Raw genomic sequence first — 19,802 nt, 5'->3', positions numbered from 1 at the left:
AGGTATGGTTAGAAGAGAATAGAGTTCGGATTGATATTTTTATTGGACAAATTTAAAACAAAATTTATACTCTGCAAACTTATAAACACAAATAAAATAAACACTGTGTTATCTACATCTAAATAAACCATTAAGAGCATTTCACAAATTATTTTTGTGTATTTGAATTTTGAATTATAAAATTAAACATATGTTATAATATATTATATTTCTAAAATATTATCTTAACTTACTCATAGGTAGCTTTAGTTTTATTCATCTGCGTCATGATACTGAACCCTGAAAAATATTTTAGTTTAAAAACTGCTATAATGAATTATGAAATAGGAAAAAATATACGAACTGACATAAATACATATTTTAAAATCCTCAAAATAGTGTCAAATAGATAAAAGAAAAAAGAATTACGGGGCAGATCTACCATCAATACAAACAAAACAAAATCCGTTCAAATGACCTTCACTCTAAGAAAGACCAGTGTCCTCCTGTTTATATCAACAATGTACAAATACCTCAAGCCAGTAACATGAAATACTTAGGCATGCACCTCACATGGAAAGACCATATCGTTAAAGAAAGCAAACAAATGTAAGTAACTGAAAGTAACAGTTACACTGGCCAATTGGTAGAAAATCCAATCAACACTCAAAAACAAGTTATTATATCAGTCCAAGATTAAGAGAAAGATTAAGAGAAATGGACCAGCAGACCTACAAAATGGGCAGAGAGGACTTGTCGCTGGAGAAGACCTCATCATGCCTTAGAAGAGCTTATATACTCTTGTTAGCTTAAAGAGCTGTATGTTTTGATTGCTAATAAAGGAAAAAATGTTTATGATCATTATGAAGATGTTCAGTTGCAAACGAAAAAGATCAGACCATAATTATGAACATCAATTATGCATTTCTATTTCACATTATTTGTACATGACCAGTTTTATTGTATCAACTATGAGGCAATTGTAGTAAAACATGAATTTATTTATTTATTAGCCACTAGCCACCCACCCCAGATACACATGGGTAATATAGTGTATTATACCTACATGCTTTAGACCAACTGCAGTAAACAAAATTGAGATTACCTTTGCTAAGTTGGTTAGATTATTTATTCAAATGGAAACCCCATGTAATCTTAATAATCCAGATTCAAATAAGTGATGTTGTTGTACATGTACTCTTTTTATCACTTGACAACACTAGTTAATTATTGGATCTATGTTATTAAACAAAGAATGTTATACAAAGTAAATCAAATCAATCAAAAAATACCTCTCTTTGCCACTCATCCTTTTGCTAAGACGCCGCTTAGTTTCAGGTGTATTGTAAGTCAGTCGTTGAACACGTTTTCTATTTAATCGCAAATCCTTTTCTTCAAAACTTTTTGCTACTTCAACTTTCGCCATAAACTTGTCAATCAAATCTTTGCAATTCATATTTTCTTCTGGTTCCCAAGAATTATCTTTTGCAGAGTACCCTTTCCAGGACACTAAAAATTCTCTTTTACCATCTCTTCTATGGTGTACCTCAAGAATTCTTTCAACCTATAAACATATTTTAAACCATAAACATTAATTAATTAACATGAAATATGATGGTGAAATGAAAGTACCCAACACATTTTGGAAATGCATTAAATTATAAATCATTTCAATTTAAAAATCATAATTATTCTATTTGCGCAAATTGATATTTCAGAATTATTTTTATATGAAATCTAAAATACCTCAAAATCTTCATTTTCATCCCAATCTGCTGATTCACCTTTCGTGACTTTCTTTGAATGCTTATCTTTTTTGCCTTTTGTTTTTTTCTTATTTTCTTTAAAATCTGCAATAATATCAGGACAATTTAATGTATCTTCAGGTTCCCATGTATCACTTTCTTCTTCATATCCTTTCCATCTAATTAGGTAATGGCGTATACCTCTAATAATTTTTTCTTCTATGATTTTTTCAACCTTGAAATTTCAAATTTGACATATTTTATTATAATTTGTTATACATTGATACACAACTCTCATAAATTGTTTTAATATAAATATATTACGTTTTTATAAAGCAAAATCCCAGACTTAAGATCATACTAATTACACCTGTAAATTCTTTGGGTAAAAATCATGTGTATTTTCCATTTTCCCATCATTATCAAAAAATTCAATCCATTAAATTTAACTATACCTTTTATCAACTTAGGGAAAGAAATGTGTAATCTGCATATAGGGCCAAAACTTCATGATTATCTTCTTCTTCTTTATGCTTCTTGCTAGCTTCATACGGCCTTGATATTAAAAAGATCAAAAAATGAGTAATGTAGAAGAAACAAGGCTTGAAATAATTAATTTATTTAACTGACAGCAAACACCATGGCTAATATTGTAGGTGATGATAAAAACTATACCATTTCAAAAATGTGGGCATTTTATGTGAATAGGTATTTGATGATACAATGGATGACTGCTAGTTTTTACTGATATAACAAACATTGACATGGATTTTGAAGATACATTGGAGAAACTTGAAATCTATGAGAATAGAGTTTTTATAAGGAAAATGTTAGGCTTGGTCTGAAATCCCATTTTTAATTATATCAGCTTACTGAAGACCTAGTTTTGGATGAAGTATATGAAAGTGAAACAGTAAATTTAGCACCCTAGCTGTTGTTTGAGACTCCTGCAATAAATCATCTTTTTTGCAATAAATTATCTTGTTTTCTGTTAACATATACAGAAGTTAAGAGTTTATGCTTTGAACACATTTTTTATTTCTTTATGACATTGCTTTTTACCTTTTCATTATAAAAGAATGAATAAAATGAGAAAAATAATACAAAATTTTTACAAATAAATAATAACACATTGTAAGATATTATGGATTAAGAACATAGCAAATTCAGTGTTATAATGAATATTGTATAACTCTTTTTCTAAAAAGAAGTATATGTGTAAATAAACTTGAAAGAAATAAATACCTCATATTGTGAATCATCCTCATCATTTTGAAGATCATCATCACTGCTTTCATCCTTTGCTTTTTTCTTTTTCTGTAAACAGAAAAATGCGAATGAGAAAATAATTTATTTATTGTTCAATTTTCTGATATGTACTATCACTGCTAGCTCAGCCGCTTTCCATGTGTCCATTTACTATTCAGGCAATTACCCAAATTTTTCAATTATAGTTATATTTAAATACAATTATATATGGAACATCACTTATTTGTAACAACTAACAATTATTACTGAATAGTTTTGTGACTTTCTATAGTTGAAGCTTATAACAAGTAACCATTAGCAACAGGTAACACAGTTGATCACTGAATTTGTTTCATATTAAAATCTGATAATTTTTCTATGGAAACAAGTTAAACTTACAAAATACCCCATCATAAAATGGGTTCACCATACATTTTGTAAGTGTACAAAATTTCCAATTGCTTGTGGGCCTTTTTAATTACTGATCCTCAACATTTATAGTGATTAATTTAAAAAAAGTTATTTTAGGAATGTGGTTTTATGTTTTCCTATTTACAATATTTGTTGAGTTACACTTATCTACCATACTTATGGTAACCACAAAGTAAAAAATATCGCGGGAAGATATCACAAATCTTGGTTGAAGATCTAACAGTCTTCTACTCACATCTTTCGATTTTCTCAAATCCTCTACATCCTCTAAGGGATCTGATTCAATTGCAGTTTCATATTTTTTAGAGGGAAATGAAACATTTTTTTTACTCGATTTTGAAGATTTTCGTTTTCTGTCCTTAGGTTCCACTTCGATATTCTCCTCCCCTGCTTCATCTGTAGCGCCTCCATTCTCGTCAAATTTTTCTTCTCTACCATTAGTATCATCTTCTGATTTATGTACTTTTCGACCACTCTTACGCTTCATTGCAAAATTTATTACAGAAATAAGTTTTGTTGATATTATGCACCAATTACGTATGTTTACATTAACAGTGAACTACCACAAAAATTCTACTATGGTTTACAAATTTTAGCCAACCCTAGAAATTGAAAGTAACTATCAAAATACCATCAAACCACACCATGCACCAAACTGACCTTTAGAGCAGCTTTGTATTCTGTGTCCTAAGTAGGTCATTTGGGTAACTAACAGTAATATGGGAAAGAGGGTGGTTCGTTGCGTTATGTGTGGTTTGGATATAGGAAAGATGCCTCTGCAGGGTTGTCACAGTAATGTGTAGTCATGCCATAGATTCATACTTTTCTGTAATGATCACTCTTATGTATCCCACCCTTACTCTTCTGTATTTTTTGTAGAATCCGGACTGCAAAAAATATATCAAAATAATTGAGAAATTATTTAATATTAAATATAAAAAAATTGGACTGAACTAAAATAAAAGTGCTAGATAATCTTCTTAGAAGCAGCCAAAATAAAAATAATGGAAAAGAAGAACATAATTAGTTAAGGTTAGAGATTGGGGTTAAGTTGTTTTTAGAATGCAATTGTCAAAAAATTACTCATATATTCCACTCTAAAATAAATAATAAAAGTTATTTAACCGTCATGGTTTCTCAGACTTCCGATACAGCATATAAAGTAGGAAAAAGGATAGAATGCAATAACAATTTTGGAACAATTAAATATATAGGTCCTGTGGAGGGATATACTGGAAATTGGCTTGGTATTGATTGGGATGATGAAGAACGTGGTAAACATAACGGAACAGTTAATGGAATTAATTACTTTGATACTAGGTAATGATAGTTTTTTTGAGCCCAATAATTATTTGAATCTCTTGTTTAAAACGTTTTAGTGATAACTAATTTTATAGATACCTATTCTTTTCTGATATGCTTATCATATCGTTGAATGGAATTAGTTACTATAATACTAGGGAAATGATAATATTTATGTGCAACAAATTATTTGTTAAAAATTATGGATTGTAACTTATTTCAAAGGAAACTATTAGTCCTAAAACGTTTATTGTATTGCTAAGTAAGATTTGCTTATTCCAACATTTCTTCAGTTTTAAATAATTTAAAAAATTAGTTGTTAACTTGATTTACTATTCTTAAAGAAACAATAGATTGATAAACCAACTTCTATATAGATTTCCTACATCAGGATCACTTTTAAGAAAAGAAAAGGTTAATCTAGGTCAAAAAATAATTGATTCAATAAAAGCAAGATATGGATACATATATAATGAAGATACTGCAAAGAAAAATAAAGAAGAACTACTGAAATTCCAACAAAAAATCAATGCGCCTTTCTTACAGTTTGTAGGTTTTGAAGAAGTTGCAGAAAAACAAAGGCAAGTAATAAAAGTAATAAGTAATAGCAATTGAAACAATTTTATAAATCTCCCTTTTATCCAGAAAATAATTTAAATTATTCTTTCACTGTTATAATTTTTTTTCTTCTCATTTTTCATTTGTAATTAGTAATTTGATCATTTATGGTATTTTATGTATAGTTATATAAATCAATTTGTACAAATTATGCACACTGATATATTCTCTACTTTTGGATTGGATTCCACTTCTATAGATTGGGAATCATCATCTGTATCCTAACCTTATTTAGTTTCTAAATAATTCCCTAAATTTACAATAAATTGCTGAAGTTTTGCAGTCATGATCTCTTTTCTTTAAAATCTCTTTTGCTTCTGAGGCTCTGGCTCACAAGTTGCAGCAGTGAACACTTTTCCTCTCCCATTAGATGCCAAATGTACTCCAGTTTTTTTCTTTTTTGAAAATCCTCTGCTATTTCTTTAAATCATAAAAAATAAAAATATTGGTGTAATCATTATACTCTTAGATTTACTTTAATAACTACTAATGGTCCATGCCACACAAGAGTGAAATTGTGTGACAATAATGCTAGGTTAATGCTGGTTTTCAATTATATTCTAACTGATCATATTTCCTTATAGTATGCATATAAACTGAAATCATTTTCTAGTAGAACTTCTAATAGTATCTATTGTAGATTGTTTAGGGAGGCATTTTGGCTTTTCAGCCACTCTGCACCTATGCTTAGAAGATATTTTGATTAAGAATCTACATCTCATTGTTCTGCTTCCAAAATACGTAGACTGCTACTTCCCAAGGTGTTAGTACTACTCCTTCAAGGTACTTAAATCTTTAAATGAAATGGGCAGGATTTTCACAGAGTAAATATTCCAAAGCCCATCTGGTTCATTAGACATCCATTCAATTCATTATTAAAGTGGTATTTGATATACCCTGGTGACCTGGTAGCTACTTTGTGTCTATTAGCTAGTACTTTTAGAGTTTATTTGCACTTCCACGCTAGTTTTGAGCTGCACTACAATACCAATTGACTACTTGAGAGAATGTGAATATACTTTTTAGAGAGGTTTCTATTCAAATACTCCTGAGCACATTTGTTCATGCTAGCAACTCTGAAAAAATGGTGAGTATTTTTTCTAGTGGTAGGGAAAGATGGCATTTTGGTCCACAAATGCCCAGTCTAACTCTTTGCACTAGCTTCAAACCATCTGTGTATCAAAAAAATACATTTTGAGCTTGTGGAAGATCTGTATTGATCCATGATTGGCAGTCATTAATTATCATTTTGAATGGGATATCTATGTCCATCATACTGTGCATTTGGTCCATTGGTTTGTCACTTCTTTTTAGCTTTATTAATTCTAGAATTCTTAGGTGACCTGTCATATTTCCTGGCATCAATTTTTCTGTTTGGATTAGCCCTTGTGCGCTGCTAAATGTCTCTTTTTCACTATATGGTGAAGGGAAAGCAGGTTTAGCAGTCTCTGTCCCTGTAATAACCAAACAGATCAGTCATTTAATCTTGTTAAGTTCTTTTTTAACTGTTGACTATATACTATACTCAATAATAATTTATTTTGCTTAAATATGTACTTTTTTTAAAACTGCTTCATTACAATTTTGTTCTTCATTATAAACAACTTTACTCTGCCTACATAATCCATATTTAAAAGTATAATTATGAAGTAAATTTTATTATTTTTGCTGTGATTTTAGAAACTTTCAGTCCCTGGAAGTTGTGAATGTAAGACTGCAAAATGTTAGTTCAGTTGGCGATTTAGTTACTTTATGTCCCAACATCAAGGAAATTGATATATCCAAAAATTTGATATGTAGTTGGGCCGATATATTCAGTATATGTTCACAGTTAGAACATCTCTATTGGATAAATGTAAGGTAATAATTATAAAATAATATAAAAAAATAGATATTTGCAATAGAAATAAATTAGTCCACCTGAAAATTAATGTGTTTCTAATAAAATTCTTGTTGTTTAGTGAAAACATACTCTCCATGCCAGAAAACATAGAGCAATATGTGTTTCCAAACATCACCGTTCTAATTTGTGGTTCAATGAATCTTAATTTTGATGACATCAATATACTTTCAACTGTATTTCCAAATATTCAAGAACTTCGGGTACCTTACAATCAAATAACAAGATTAACAGTAAGGTCAGATCATAACTTCAGGAAGTTAAAATATTTGGACTTGGAAGGAAATGATATCAAATATTGGAAGGAAATTAACAACCTTGCTTTTATGAAAAATTTGGAACATTTAACTATAGAAAATATCAAACTAGAAAGTATAAAATTTGAAGAAAATGTAATACCAATTAACAGTTTTAGGAAACTTGAAACACTCAATATAAATAACAATTTTATAAATGAGGTGAGTGGTAATTAATTTTTAAGATGATTGTTGAAGAATAACTTAAATTTAAATGATTTATCAAAAATCCCAATAGCGGAGATAGAAATATTACACTCAAAATAGCAGGTTTAAACTCCTCGATCTCATTAGGCAATTCCATATTATATAATAATTAAATTTCTTCTATTGTGAAATTTGTGTTTTAGTGGGCATCCATAGGAGAACTAAATAAATTGGCAGGTCTAAGGCATCTGAGGTTTTTGAAAAATCCAATATTGGAAACAGAAAGTCTAGCTACAAGAGAACAAATTATAATAGCAAAAATTAAAAACCTGAAGGTGGGTGAATCACATGAGAAGAAGGAGAGAATTGTCCTTGAATTAATGACAAATAGCAAATAGAAAAATTTGTTTTAGAGCTTGAATGGAAGACAAATCACAGATGATGAAAGGAGAGGTGCAGAATATGATTATATTAAAAAGTATGCTTTACAGTGGATGAACCTTAGGAATCAAATAGATAAAGATAATTTTTCTATAGAGCACAATAGGTTTCTTGAATTAATTGATAGTAAGTGTTATACATTTATTTGCAATAATTTCAAATTTTATTATAATCAAAACAGTACATAATGCTTCCAGATTTACTTTTCTATTCTTTTTTTGATAATAGTTTAGTGATTTCATATTATATAAAAATGCTAATGCCATTCGCAGTACACCTTTTAAATTTCTTTGTTCTATTTGAATTCTTGATTAAGTTAATTGGTGTTGTAACCCAAAGATCCTACTGTGGATGTACATGGAAATTGTGAGACCAATCATCACCTAAGGGACAGTGGTTTTGGGTACTAGAACTAGTCTTGACACCAAGAGGAACAATCTCTTAAAAGTACAAAGACTGGCTTGCTTATGTGCAACCAAGGCCATGAAATCATGCCCAACAGCTGCACTATTTTAAATCTTCCAGCTCTCCATATAGTACTGGAAAAGAAAGTAGATAGAAGCAAAACCAATTATTGGGACAACCTACAGGGGCTGAGACAGGCAAAGACTCTTCTGGGAAACTATAAGCAGAGAAGATCTGCTGAATGTGTCAACATAAGTAATGTGAAACACTAAGGAACTCTACACCTGGGAGCGCATGAAATAGAAGACGAAAATCTTTAGAAATTACAGCCATCCCACATTCTTTTCTTTTTAAAGTGGGATTAACGGATCAGCTGTAATCACTGGATTCTCTAGTATCGCAGCAAGAAAGGGGGACACAATAGATCCTTTGGGTCGCAGTGTATACGAGACCACAAAATCCAAACATACATACAAGTTAATTAGAAACACCAATATCAAAGTTTAGCTGCAACCATTGTATTCAAATTTATATTAAGCTTTCAAAAACTGAGTTAATAATATTTCACATAACTTTTTAACGCATTGTATAAAAAATATTTTGTTTTAGTGTATGGTTTGCCAGAAGAATCTGAATTGGTAATAAAACCTAATATAATTCAAAGTTCGTTATTGACTATAATTTTCCGATATAATGAAGAAGAAAAAACGAAAAGTGTCCCGCAGAATATTCCAATTCAAAAACTTATACTTTTAATAAAGAAAATATTTAAACTCAAAGATCGGCCTATCTTGATTTATACCAGTGCATTGCAGCCTAATATAAAAATTAAATTATGTGATGAATTGAAGGAACTTCATTATTATTCAGTCCAAGATGGTGATACTATAATTGTACAAGATGACAACAATTTGTGAAAGTAACATTTAATGTAAATACAATTTTTTATTTTTTCACTCTCAAAATGAGTCTTTTGTTTTATTCAAATTATCAATAACACCCTAGGTATTAATATTAAATTATGTGATGAATTGAAGGAACTTGATTATTATTCAGTCCAAGATGGTGTACTATATTTGTACAGGATGAGAACGATTTGTGAAAGTAACATTCAATGTAAATACAATTTTTATTTTTTTCATTCCCAAAATGAGTTTTTTGCTTCATTCAAGCCATGCTAACTGCCCATATAGGAGATTACATATATGGTGTGTAATGAGAAATTATCTTTTTGCTTATAGCAAAGTATAACACGTTTACGTTTTGCACAATTTATTGAGTATTTTGATGTACTGACACTTAAGATAGTATTTTGGTACGGCATATTTCTTGTTTTTTTATTTTGTTGTTTACAAAATTATTTTTTTAAGATATCTATTGTTGTTTAAAATACCGCACTTCATGATACAGCTATAATTGGTAGCGAAAATCTTTTTTTACTATTTATCAAATGTTCTGATATTTCAATTATCTTGTGTATGCTATTGATAATTGTTGCCGCTTAATTCCTTCTTGAACTTTCCTGTTGGAGGGAAGAGGAGGAAAGGCTATGCCTTCTTATATTTTCATTGTTTTTTTCTTATCTTTCTTTATGAAGTATTGTGCAAGCACACATGTTTTTAGTATGATACAGTTAATTGTCTTATCTATTTATCACACTTATAGGGCTACACTAGAGGCTAACGTCAATGTTTCATTTGACATAAAATAAAATGAAGTGAATTTTTTTTTCCAGGCCTATGTAGTCTGCTGACATATAATCCACTATTATAATCCTGCTGACTATTGTTTCAATAATTATCATTATGTAAATAATCGTTGGATAAATTTTTAATTGGCGTAAAAACATTTTTGAAAAATTTTTTTCAACACAATAAAAATTTTTCACAACTCTATCCACGTTGGGTGCACTTGCTGAAACGCTATTTATTTTTTGGATGTATCTAAACAATCAATTTGACTTAAAATCAATCGAAGTAAAATCACCATAAAAATTCCTCGCGGACTAATTGTTTCCTTTGCAGAATCTTGATAAACGTAATTACTTTCTCGTTACTCCACTCCATAGCCATAGTACGTATTTTAAAGACAAACACGTGTCGCGCTCACACTGACAATACGTAGTGGGACCACTTCATGACATTAAATATTAGCGTTAAATCTCGCATTAATCTCTTTGAGCTATCGCCTAACCCCAAACGGCAATGTTAATGCTGTTGTTCAATTATCGCGTTAAGTGGTGGCTACACCTACGGTTAACGTCCATTATCGCGATAATTAAAGGCATTTCTCGTTAGTGTGGCCCTAAAGTTAGTGATTTTTTTGATAATTTTGATGTGTTTTCTCATCTCATCTTAGTGTTGCAATGTTTAGTATTTCTTTTTCTCAACACACCGTATATTTTGTGAAAGTATTTAACATATTTTCATCAAGTTTACCGTTCCAATGCTTTATTTTTTTTAACTTTCTATTGAAAATTATCATCATTTTTTTGTTAACCTTATGCTTAATATTTAATGTATGGTAAAGGGAATATACTCCTATTACAGGGTGGGCCAGAAAGTTTTGCGAATTTAAAGCATAATAAAAAAACTCAATATAATCCACATACAATTTTTTATTTTATTTGAAGTATACATTTGGGAAAATCATTTCTTAAAAAGAACATCTTCCGGGTGTGCACCATCGCGCGTAAACATTCCTCGAATCTAGATCTCAAATTGGTAAAAACTCGCTGGCACATTGCGCGGGGATTAACTGCTATTTCTTCTCGGATGTTGGTGTTCAACTGATTAAGCGTGGCAATGTCATCTCGGCGAGATATCAGTTTCCCAGCAAACATCTGGATTACGACCGCCAAAGAGACATTAGAAGTATGACAGTCGCGCAACCTTGATGAAACCATTTCGTACGATTATAGGCTTCAAATTTTTGCAGTAGCGGAAAGAAAAAATCCCTTAACATGGCTATGTATCGTTTAGAATTTACAGTGACAGATTGCTCCTGTTGATTTTGAAAGAAATAGGGTCTGATAATTCCGTGCGCTGATATAGCCACCCAAACGATTACTTTCGGCGAATGCAGAGGCTTTTGATGTTTTGCACGTGGGTTCTTTGCAGCCCAATAACGGCAATTATGTCTATTGTCTTCGTCGGAGAACAGAATATTGTTGAAACTCAAGTATTCCAACATTATTACAAAAAATTAAATCATTGCTGCACAAGTTGAATTTTATATGAGTGTAATTTCAGATCTTTCGACAAACTGCGACGCAAAGATGTTCTGGATACCACAAGTTCGGCCGATCGCTTGCGAGTCGATCGATCAGGATTACGTTGAACTGAAGCTCTAACTTGTTGAATTGTGTCTTCTATTCTTGTTGATCTTGGGCGTCCCGTAGGCTTCTGATTGAGAGTCGAACCAGTAGCTTCGAACATTCTGACCCACGATTGAATCACACTTTCCATCGGACACTGTGTACGAATCGCCATTTATGTAATAATGTTTAATGCACCACTTTCTTTTTGCTAATCACCACAATCTTGTACCACTTACCTTAATAGACTGGTAAGTATACAAAAAAAGTAATTACTTGAATTTCTTTTTTTATCCGAGGAGAGGGGATGTAACATGCAATTCGGCTTGTTACATTTTTTTTTCCAACATTTTGAATATTCCTTTGTTCACGTTTTGTGGCACAGTAGTCACTTTGGATTTATTTATTCTAACATTGAGTTTTTGAAGAAATTAATTTGTTATTGACCTCCCACATTATTCGAGAAATTCAATAAAACCTCGAATGTTAAAATAAATAAATTCGAAGTATACATAAATTGTATGGGACTTTCGGAAACTACTCAATATCTCGTTCCGGATTAGGATCCGCAATCAGATGGTAGGTGATCTATATAATCCAGAGTACGGTCTTATCCAGGGCCATAGTTTCCGAAAAGTCCTTATACTATTAGTAATAAGTGAATATACTATTAACGAGAAACCAAAATTATTATACGATCATTTCGGTTTCCCGTCTCATATTCAAATGTTAATATTTCCACTTTGATGTAGTTTGAGTTTTAAATTTAAAATTTCACCAAAAACGAAAACCACTTTTGGATAATTTGATAAAAATCCTCTGGTAGGATACGCAATCACATGATAGTTGATCTGCTTATTATTGGATAAATCGATTACTTCGTTCAGTTTCCAACTTTGATAGTTGATTCAATTCAATGGTTTCCAAACGACAGCGAACATTCAGAACAAAATAAGGTTAACCTTAAATCAGGGTTATGATTTACCCCATGATAGTTTTTAGAATTGCCTAGTGTGATACTTTGAAATTATGTGTGTTGATTTCTGTGATTATGATGACATTGTACAGATGACGTTTCCTAGAAGTGTAATATAATGTGGAGTATACCAAAAATTTAAAGAACATATAATAAATAATCTTTCTCAATTTGTTCTCTCTGATATTATTGACATAATTTGTAGTTACTATGTATAGAATTAAACTTGTTTATCTTTAAAATAATTACTGAAAACAATTATGGTAAAAATAGAAGAGGTGTCGAAAACCGTTTATTTGAAAATCTCGTGATTTTTCTATTTTTAAACAAATTCATGTGATCGTGACTCACTAATTTACTTACAGAAAATGTTTGTTTTTATCAGTATTTTCTAAGGTATGGAAGTTATAATTGCTATGGGCCATTTTTGTGATAGTCATGGACCTTGTGTAATTCTATGCACTAGTGCATTTGATGAATTTCCAGAAAAGCAGCCGTCAAAAGGTCCTATTTGCCCAACTTGTAAATCTATTGATCTAGATACAGTATATGTCTGTGAAGATGCAAAAAAGCAATATATTACTACCAGAACATCATTTGACACTGATATAGCTCATTTATTGAAAGATGCTATCCTTAGAAGTCTGAGTATTGAAGTAAGTCTTACAATATATTTAAGTTAAATACATTGTGCAGAGTTTGAAAATAAATCATATTTTTCAATTTTAGATAGTAATGCAAAATGGAAAAAATTCAGGAACGATGTATTTTGGAGATAATAATAGAGGACATATTATATCTCATGTTTTTAGTCTTAAAGATTCCTTTGCAAGGGGCTTTAAAAGAAAATATTGTATTGTTGTCATTGGAAATCATCAGGTAATTGAGTTTATTCAATAATTGAGGTTTAAAAACATGAATTTAAATTGAAAATGAAAATTATAATTACTACAGACAAATAATTTTGCAACATAAAAATAAATTTCAAATGGAAATTAAAGCACTTACACGTGAATTCCAATAAAACAATTTCACATATAATTTTCTTGTTACAGATTTCATTACTAAGCCACTATGACTTTCTGGAAATGAATTTAAAACGAATTAGTGAAGACTTACAACAAAAAGCTGAAAAGTTGAATACAGTAGAGATGTCCTCCAAGAAAGAAGAATTGAGATCTCTTCCAGAATTAATAGGTGAAAGCAATATATTTGCTCAACTTCACATGTGGTTTGTTTTTCTAATGACTGCAAAAATATTCAAAAATATACCCCATAACATTCCAAATTGCCCTATAAATTGTCCTTCGATTGAAAAATTAAGAATCCTAAAATTAGAAATGTCAGACAATGTTTATGATACAGTATCTTATTGCACATTAACTGGAATAAAGATTGAAGAAAAGAATTCAGATATTTTGAGGTATTTCCAAGAATTATTACCAATTGGATTTAAATTACCAAATAGTGGAAATCTATGCAGTATATCTAAAACATGTGAGAATTGGAATGTAAGTTTTCAAGGAACTTTGCCACAAACTCTCCCAAAACTTCATATATCCATTAAACGAGCATTAGAAGATACCAATATATCAAATTCCGCTTTATATTACCACATTAAAAGTTTCATTATGTATTGGTTTAATATATCATGTGTTCTCAGTTGGACAACAAATTCTTGTGAAAATTTAACGCGGACTTTAGAAATTCATAAATGTGATATGCCTTTATTATCATACTGGATTTCTCAAACAAATAGTTGCATTAAACTATGTAAAAGTGACTATTTCATATCTACAAAAGTAAAGTGATTATTAGAATAATAATAATAATAATACTTTCCATCAAAATTAAAACTTTTCAGCAAAAGAACTTTTTTTCAATGGCTTATCAATAATTTTTGCTACTATGCAAATCATAGTTAAGTTGAGTTAATTGGAGAAAGCTTTTCACAAGTAGATGGAAGTGGTGGAATTGTAGCTTTATTTAGACTTAAGAGGATTCCTGAAAGACCATATAACTGATGCCAATCAGGATTTTTGCGACTTAAGTGCAAAAACAAATATTTGTTACATCTACTATTTTATGTTTCTATCAAAAAGAAATAGCAGAACTACAATTTGCTAGAGATTATTTGGATTGGAAGTACCACCATTTTAAAGAGATGAGCTCAGATTTTACCTATGTTTCAGTGTGCAAGTGTGAACAAAATATTTGCACAACACAACTTCTATAACCAAGGAATGCTGGTATTAGGTCAGTTCGGTTTTGGGTGGCATTAATTATGGAGGACTAAATTGTCAAACTGTAAATGATGCTAGAGGAGGAAAAACATATTAACATAAGACTTTCATTGTTTTTAAATTTTATTTTGAACTCTTGAAATTTTGTGTTTCTTACAATAGTGGTTGAAGAAGGTTTGAAGCATTCTAGGATGAAACCCTACCTATCGTGAACTATTCACAAAACTTTTATTCATTATAAACTACATTTTATGTTTGTCAAATTTTAATAAAACCATAATTTCTTGCTCAAATTCATTTCAATATTATTCGAGATCAAATAATTGGAACTATTTGTCAGTTTTGCTGAGGAGGGTATTTGAAAATGTATAAGCACAATTGCTAGTTGAAATATGAATGTTTTCGTATCAATAATGGGTCAAAACTCAAATCAATTCAAAAACCAATGAACTTTATTTATTATCATAAAATATTCTACAATTATCAATATTTTTTAAAGAAAACTTTATAAAGCTGCAATAAAAAAGCATTTCTCGCCCAACATCTTGGTGTACATAAAGTAAAACTTTATATAATTTGATTTGATTGACAAATTTCTGAATATAATGGAATACTGATAAAAAAGAAAACAAAAAGATTTTTCATGTTTTCTTTTTATCACTCATAAGTCTCATCTAAAAGGATTGTTGCTATTATTTTTCTTAATAGCTAAGTATTAAATCTATACTATCCAATTTGTGAGATCATTTGATTGTGAACAATGATGATTTTTTAAAATAAATCAATGATTTTATATTTTAATAAATATCAAGTAGCACCCAACTCTGGTAGACAGTAATTTATCTAAAACAATATACGAGGTGTGGCCATTAAGTGCTACAAAACATGTACATATGCGCCTAAGGTTAGCTACTGTCAGCTGTTTAGTCTAAAGCCAATTCCTTCAAATGCGATATCTAGCATGTCTACCAGACAAACCAATATAGCCGTTGCCTTCGTAAAGGAGCCGTTTTTTGCGTAAAAATAGAGCAACAGATTGTGAAATCTCATATGAGACTGCAAATGAAACTTATTGAATTCATAAGTGTATGATGAAGATGATTCACATTCAATTCACCATTTCACATCAAAAATGAAGGAAAAAAATTAAAAAATCGCTAATCTTTTCGATCTAACCGTCGGCTAAATATTCGTACGATTGCGGAATCTATAGGAATTCACAAAGAAACTGGTTAGACCACCCATCTTATATTTTGCCTGGTGCGACTTCTACCTCCTTCCTAAGAACAAATCTGCATTAAAAGGAACAAGATTTGAGTCTTGTGATTTAATAGCAACACTTCGTACATTATTATTAAATGAATTAATATTACATCCATTCCAATTAAAGCTAGTTGTGCCTACATGTAAACATCAAGTGATAAAACTAACATTTTTATACCGAAAAATATAGTTTGTATTTGGTTTGGTGCTTGTACTACATGTTTTAACCATGTGGCTTTGTAATGAGTGTAAAATAAAAATTTTTATGTATGATTCATGGTGATCGAATGTAATATAGTTTCATATTATATATAAATATATTATTACAAAAATTAAGGTTGTAATTTACTGTGTGGATATTTTCAGTAACAAAAAAAAACAAGGATAATCGAAAGGAGAAAAAATTATGTAACAATTAATTAACATATTAATGACTTCTTAAAAAGTAATATGTATGTGGTACTCTATAAAATTCGTTGATCATGGGAGTGTATTTATTTATTGAATCCTCTCTCCACACTCTCTATTTTGGAACTATAAGGTTTTATTGGAAATACTTTATGGTTTCTACTTTTGATTAACGTCAACTGCTGCTTATACGAAATTTGTTTATGAAAATTACAAAATACAAGAAAATCATGCCCGAACGATAAAAATTAGAGAAAACTTCAAAATGCTCTGATTTAATTGTGAAAACGTTCACTGCACAAGTTTACGGAAACAAAAATAATGCGTAAAATTAAAAAAGGCTGTAATGAATTAGGGGTGTTTTGGCAACAGTAAACATGAAAATCTCATAATAATAACCATAAATCTAAATAGATTAATTTTTCATAATGTATCAGGATTTTGTTATACTCAGTGAAGTGTATGATTATCCCAGAATTTTTGTGAAGTGTAAGGATTATATGCTCTCCAGCTTCACCTGTTGTGTTGTGTTGTGGATTGAGGACTCAAAACTGTCTAAGAGTTTTTTAAACTGCCAACGTTTCGATCTTTTTGACGACCTTCATGTAATGTACCATATATTTTTAGCCTTGATAAAGATTGAAACTTTGGCATTTTAAAAAACAGTTTTGAGTCCTCAACCCGCAACACCATTTCAAATTATGCAACTTTTGTTTTGAGCATATTATGTGCATTATGTTTTGTATATTGGAAATTTAACTTAGCATTTTGAACTTATTAAAACATTAATGGATATAAAAAAGGTTGACTCATTTTCCAAATATTAATTTAAAATCTACAGGCTCGAGCAGAGAAAAAACTTTTAAAATAGTTTTATCACAAAATAAATGTATTTGTGGGAAAGAAAATGTCATACTATTGATGCAGCACACCTAATTAATTTATCCATGAGCCATATGTATGGAAATTCATTATACAAAGGTTCAATTACAACAAGTGTTTAAATAGAATTGAGTACTTTATTAACAAATAATTTATTATTTAACTATCTTTAATAAGCTTCAACTTTTTCTTTTTTTTAGTTGGAACATTTACTTCAGTTATTTTTTCACTTTTCTCTTCTGACCTATCCTTGATTTGCAGTTTTCTCTTTTTTGTGCTATATTTAGGAGAATTGCTTTCCTGTAATTCATCTGCTTCAATAGCCACTATATCTTCAGAGTTTTCTTTTTTTATTTGTATAGGTTCAATTATAACCATCGACGTGATTCTACACCCTGAATTAACTTTACATACTTCTTCGAATGCTTTATTATAAACCTTTATTTCTCCACTGCTAGAGCCAGAAATTATCCAATCATTATATTTGGCCAGTGCTTTTATTCTGTGTTCATGAACTTTATGTAACGTTTTTTTTAATGTAGATAATTTTACTAAACAAACATTTCCATCCTCATACCCAATTAATATTTTTTTGGTTGTATACCAAATACAGCTAGTAACTTTAACTTCATGTTCAATTACTTGTAATATGCCACCTGTTTCAATGCTCCATATTTCTGTGTATTTGCCACCAAAAATAATAAACCTCACTCCATCAACAGACCAGCATATTTTGCTTAAACTTTTTGCATCTTTACTTTTGCTTCTGAGATTTATGGCATATGCTTGTCTACCTTTAACTAAATTCCAAGTGCGTAAAGTACAATCTTCACCTAGTGTTAAAGCTAATTTGCCAGTGGGATGTACAGCAATATCTATAGTGGCTGAACCTCTGTGAGCTTTATCCCAAATCTTTTCTACCTAAAAAATAGATACAATGATGTAATTAGGATATAAGATTATGCAATAATTAAATAGTTTTATATACCGACCTGCCAGTTACCAACTCTGGTAATTGCCAATACTCCATCTTGACTACCAGAAATAATATGAGAATGATTGGGAGTAAACTCTAGACAATTAATAGTAGAATTATGATGTGATAACATACAATGTTCTTTCCTTAGACGAAAGTCGTATATTATTATTCGATCATCAGCTCCTCCTGAAGCTACATAATGATCACATGTCGCCAACGTACGTAAACTGGCCGTATGATCATGAGATGCAAAGCTTTGAACCAAACGTGCTTGCTAAAAATATGTTACATAACATTGATCACTAATTTCTAACAAGATTGAAAATTTAAGGGGGTCTATTAGTATCATTGGAAATTTCAATAAGAAAATCATTAAATATATCTATCGATTAGGGGGAGGGAGAGAATACCCATGATTAAACAATACTTACTTCGTCAAAAAAATCATATCCCACTAAAAACTCTTCATAAGTACCAAACACAATTTCAAATGTTTTCATTGTTGTTTTTGCAATGTGTTTAATATAGGTTATGTTTGGTTGCTTGTCATTTTTTAAGTAGGTTATAGTGGTTTCTTCTTTTCCATGCTTCCTTTGTATTGTACTTGCAACAACGTAGGCTATCCAGCCTCCGTGCTGTGCTTGCAACTTTGAAAAATATTTTAATACCAATATTTTTCCCTAAACTCACTGTCCATAAACAAAAATTTAACACGAGATAACTGAGTACACTATTTTTACTTTTCTTCACCGATCGATATTGTAGCTTTATCAATACAAGTTATCCTCTTATAACTTGTTCATTATATGAAATATTTGCTAATAATTCTCTATATTCAAAAACTTTATTCCTTGTCGGATGATAATATACTTTTACTCTGGTTTCAGTTCAATTGATCGAATAATGACACCATCAATAATAGGAAAAATCAAATGTACCTATTTAAAGTATTATTTAATCCATATTACAGCCAGTATTGTTGGCAATTTCTATTCTGAGTCATTTTCCTCTTTTAAAAAAGTGGCTTATGTCTCTTATAAGCATTATCTTATTAATAAGGGATATTTAGTCTCTTTATAGTTAACATACAAGTTTGGTTTCCTGAAAATTTCCACTGATCTAGAAGTTTGTAATATACCTTTATAGTTAATAGAATATGGTACAAACTGTAAAAATTAGTATACGTTTTCCCCCTTTTATACCACATATTAACCACTTCAAT

At 30.2% G+C, this 19,802-nt stretch overlaps 4 protein-coding genes across 5 annotated transcripts; 2 read left to right on the top strand and 2 right to left on the bottom strand.

Annotated features, from left to right (window-relative positions):
- Positions 1-24: 24 nt before the first annotated feature.
- LOC130897963 (chromobox protein homolog 5-like) lies at positions 25-4,015 on the bottom strand. Of its 2 annotated transcripts, XM_057806960.1 has the most exons (5): positions 3,640-4,015; positions 2,970-3,041; positions 1,726-1,959; positions 1,272-1,543; positions 25-279 (listed from the first exon to the last, which is right to left on the bottom strand). In XM_057806960.1, exons 1-5 carry the CDS (start codon positions 3,889-3,891, stop codon positions 252-254), a joined length of 858 nt encoding a protein of 285 aa, XP_057662943.1. In that variant the 5' UTR covers positions 3,892-4,015; the 3' UTR covers positions 25-251. The 2 variants fall into 2 exon arrangements, with proteins under 2 accessions (XP_057662943.1, XP_057662942.1); XM_057806959.1 differs by having other exon boundaries at positions 25-1,543; positions 3,640-3,989.
- Positions 4,016-4,283: 268 nt separating this feature from the next.
- On the top strand, positions 4,284-9,478 carry LOC130897962 (tubulin-specific chaperone E). Its single transcript, XM_057806958.1, has 7 exons — positions 4,284-4,724; positions 5,084-5,287; positions 7,005-7,184; positions 7,286-7,682; positions 7,871-8,002; positions 8,081-8,234; positions 9,123-9,478. The coding sequence occupies exons 1-7, from the start codon at positions 4,534-4,536 to the stop codon at positions 9,428-9,430; spliced, it is 1,566 nt and encodes a 521-aa protein (XP_057662941.1). The 5' UTR covers positions 4,284-4,533; the 3' UTR covers positions 9,431-9,478.
- A 3,261-nt stretch (positions 9,479-12,739) lies between these two features.
- On the top strand, positions 12,740-15,334 carry LOC130898011 (folliculin). The gene is made up of 3 exons (XM_057807031.1): positions 12,740-13,461; positions 13,535-13,684; positions 13,861-15,334. The coding sequence occupies exons 1-3, from the start codon at positions 13,204-13,206 to the stop codon at positions 14,614-14,616; spliced, it is 1,164 nt and encodes a 387-aa protein (XP_057663014.1). The 5' UTR covers positions 12,740-13,203; the 3' UTR covers positions 14,617-15,334.
- Positions 15,335-17,718: 2,384 nt separating this feature from the next.
- LOC130898144 (p21-activated protein kinase-interacting protein 1-like) lies at positions 17,719-19,787 on the bottom strand. The gene is made up of 4 exons (XM_057807213.1): positions 19,719-19,787; positions 19,012-19,227; positions 18,594-18,854; positions 17,719-18,522 (listed from the first exon to the last, which is right to left on the bottom strand). Exons 1-4 carry the CDS (start codon positions 19,785-19,787, stop codon positions 17,761-17,763), a joined length of 1,308 nt encoding a protein of 435 aa, XP_057663196.1. The 3' UTR covers positions 17,719-17,760.
- Between the last annotated feature and the right edge of the window lie 15 nt (positions 19,788-19,802).

This window comes from Diorhabda carinulata, chromosome 9, assembly GCF_026250575.1.
Source record: "Diorhabda carinulata isolate Delta chromosome 9, icDioCari1.1, whole genome shotgun sequence".
Lineage (NCBI taxonomy): Eukaryota > Metazoa > Arthropoda > Insecta > Coleoptera > Chrysomelidae > Diorhabda > Diorhabda carinulata.
This window is presented reverse-complemented; position numbering and strand designations above follow the sequence as displayed.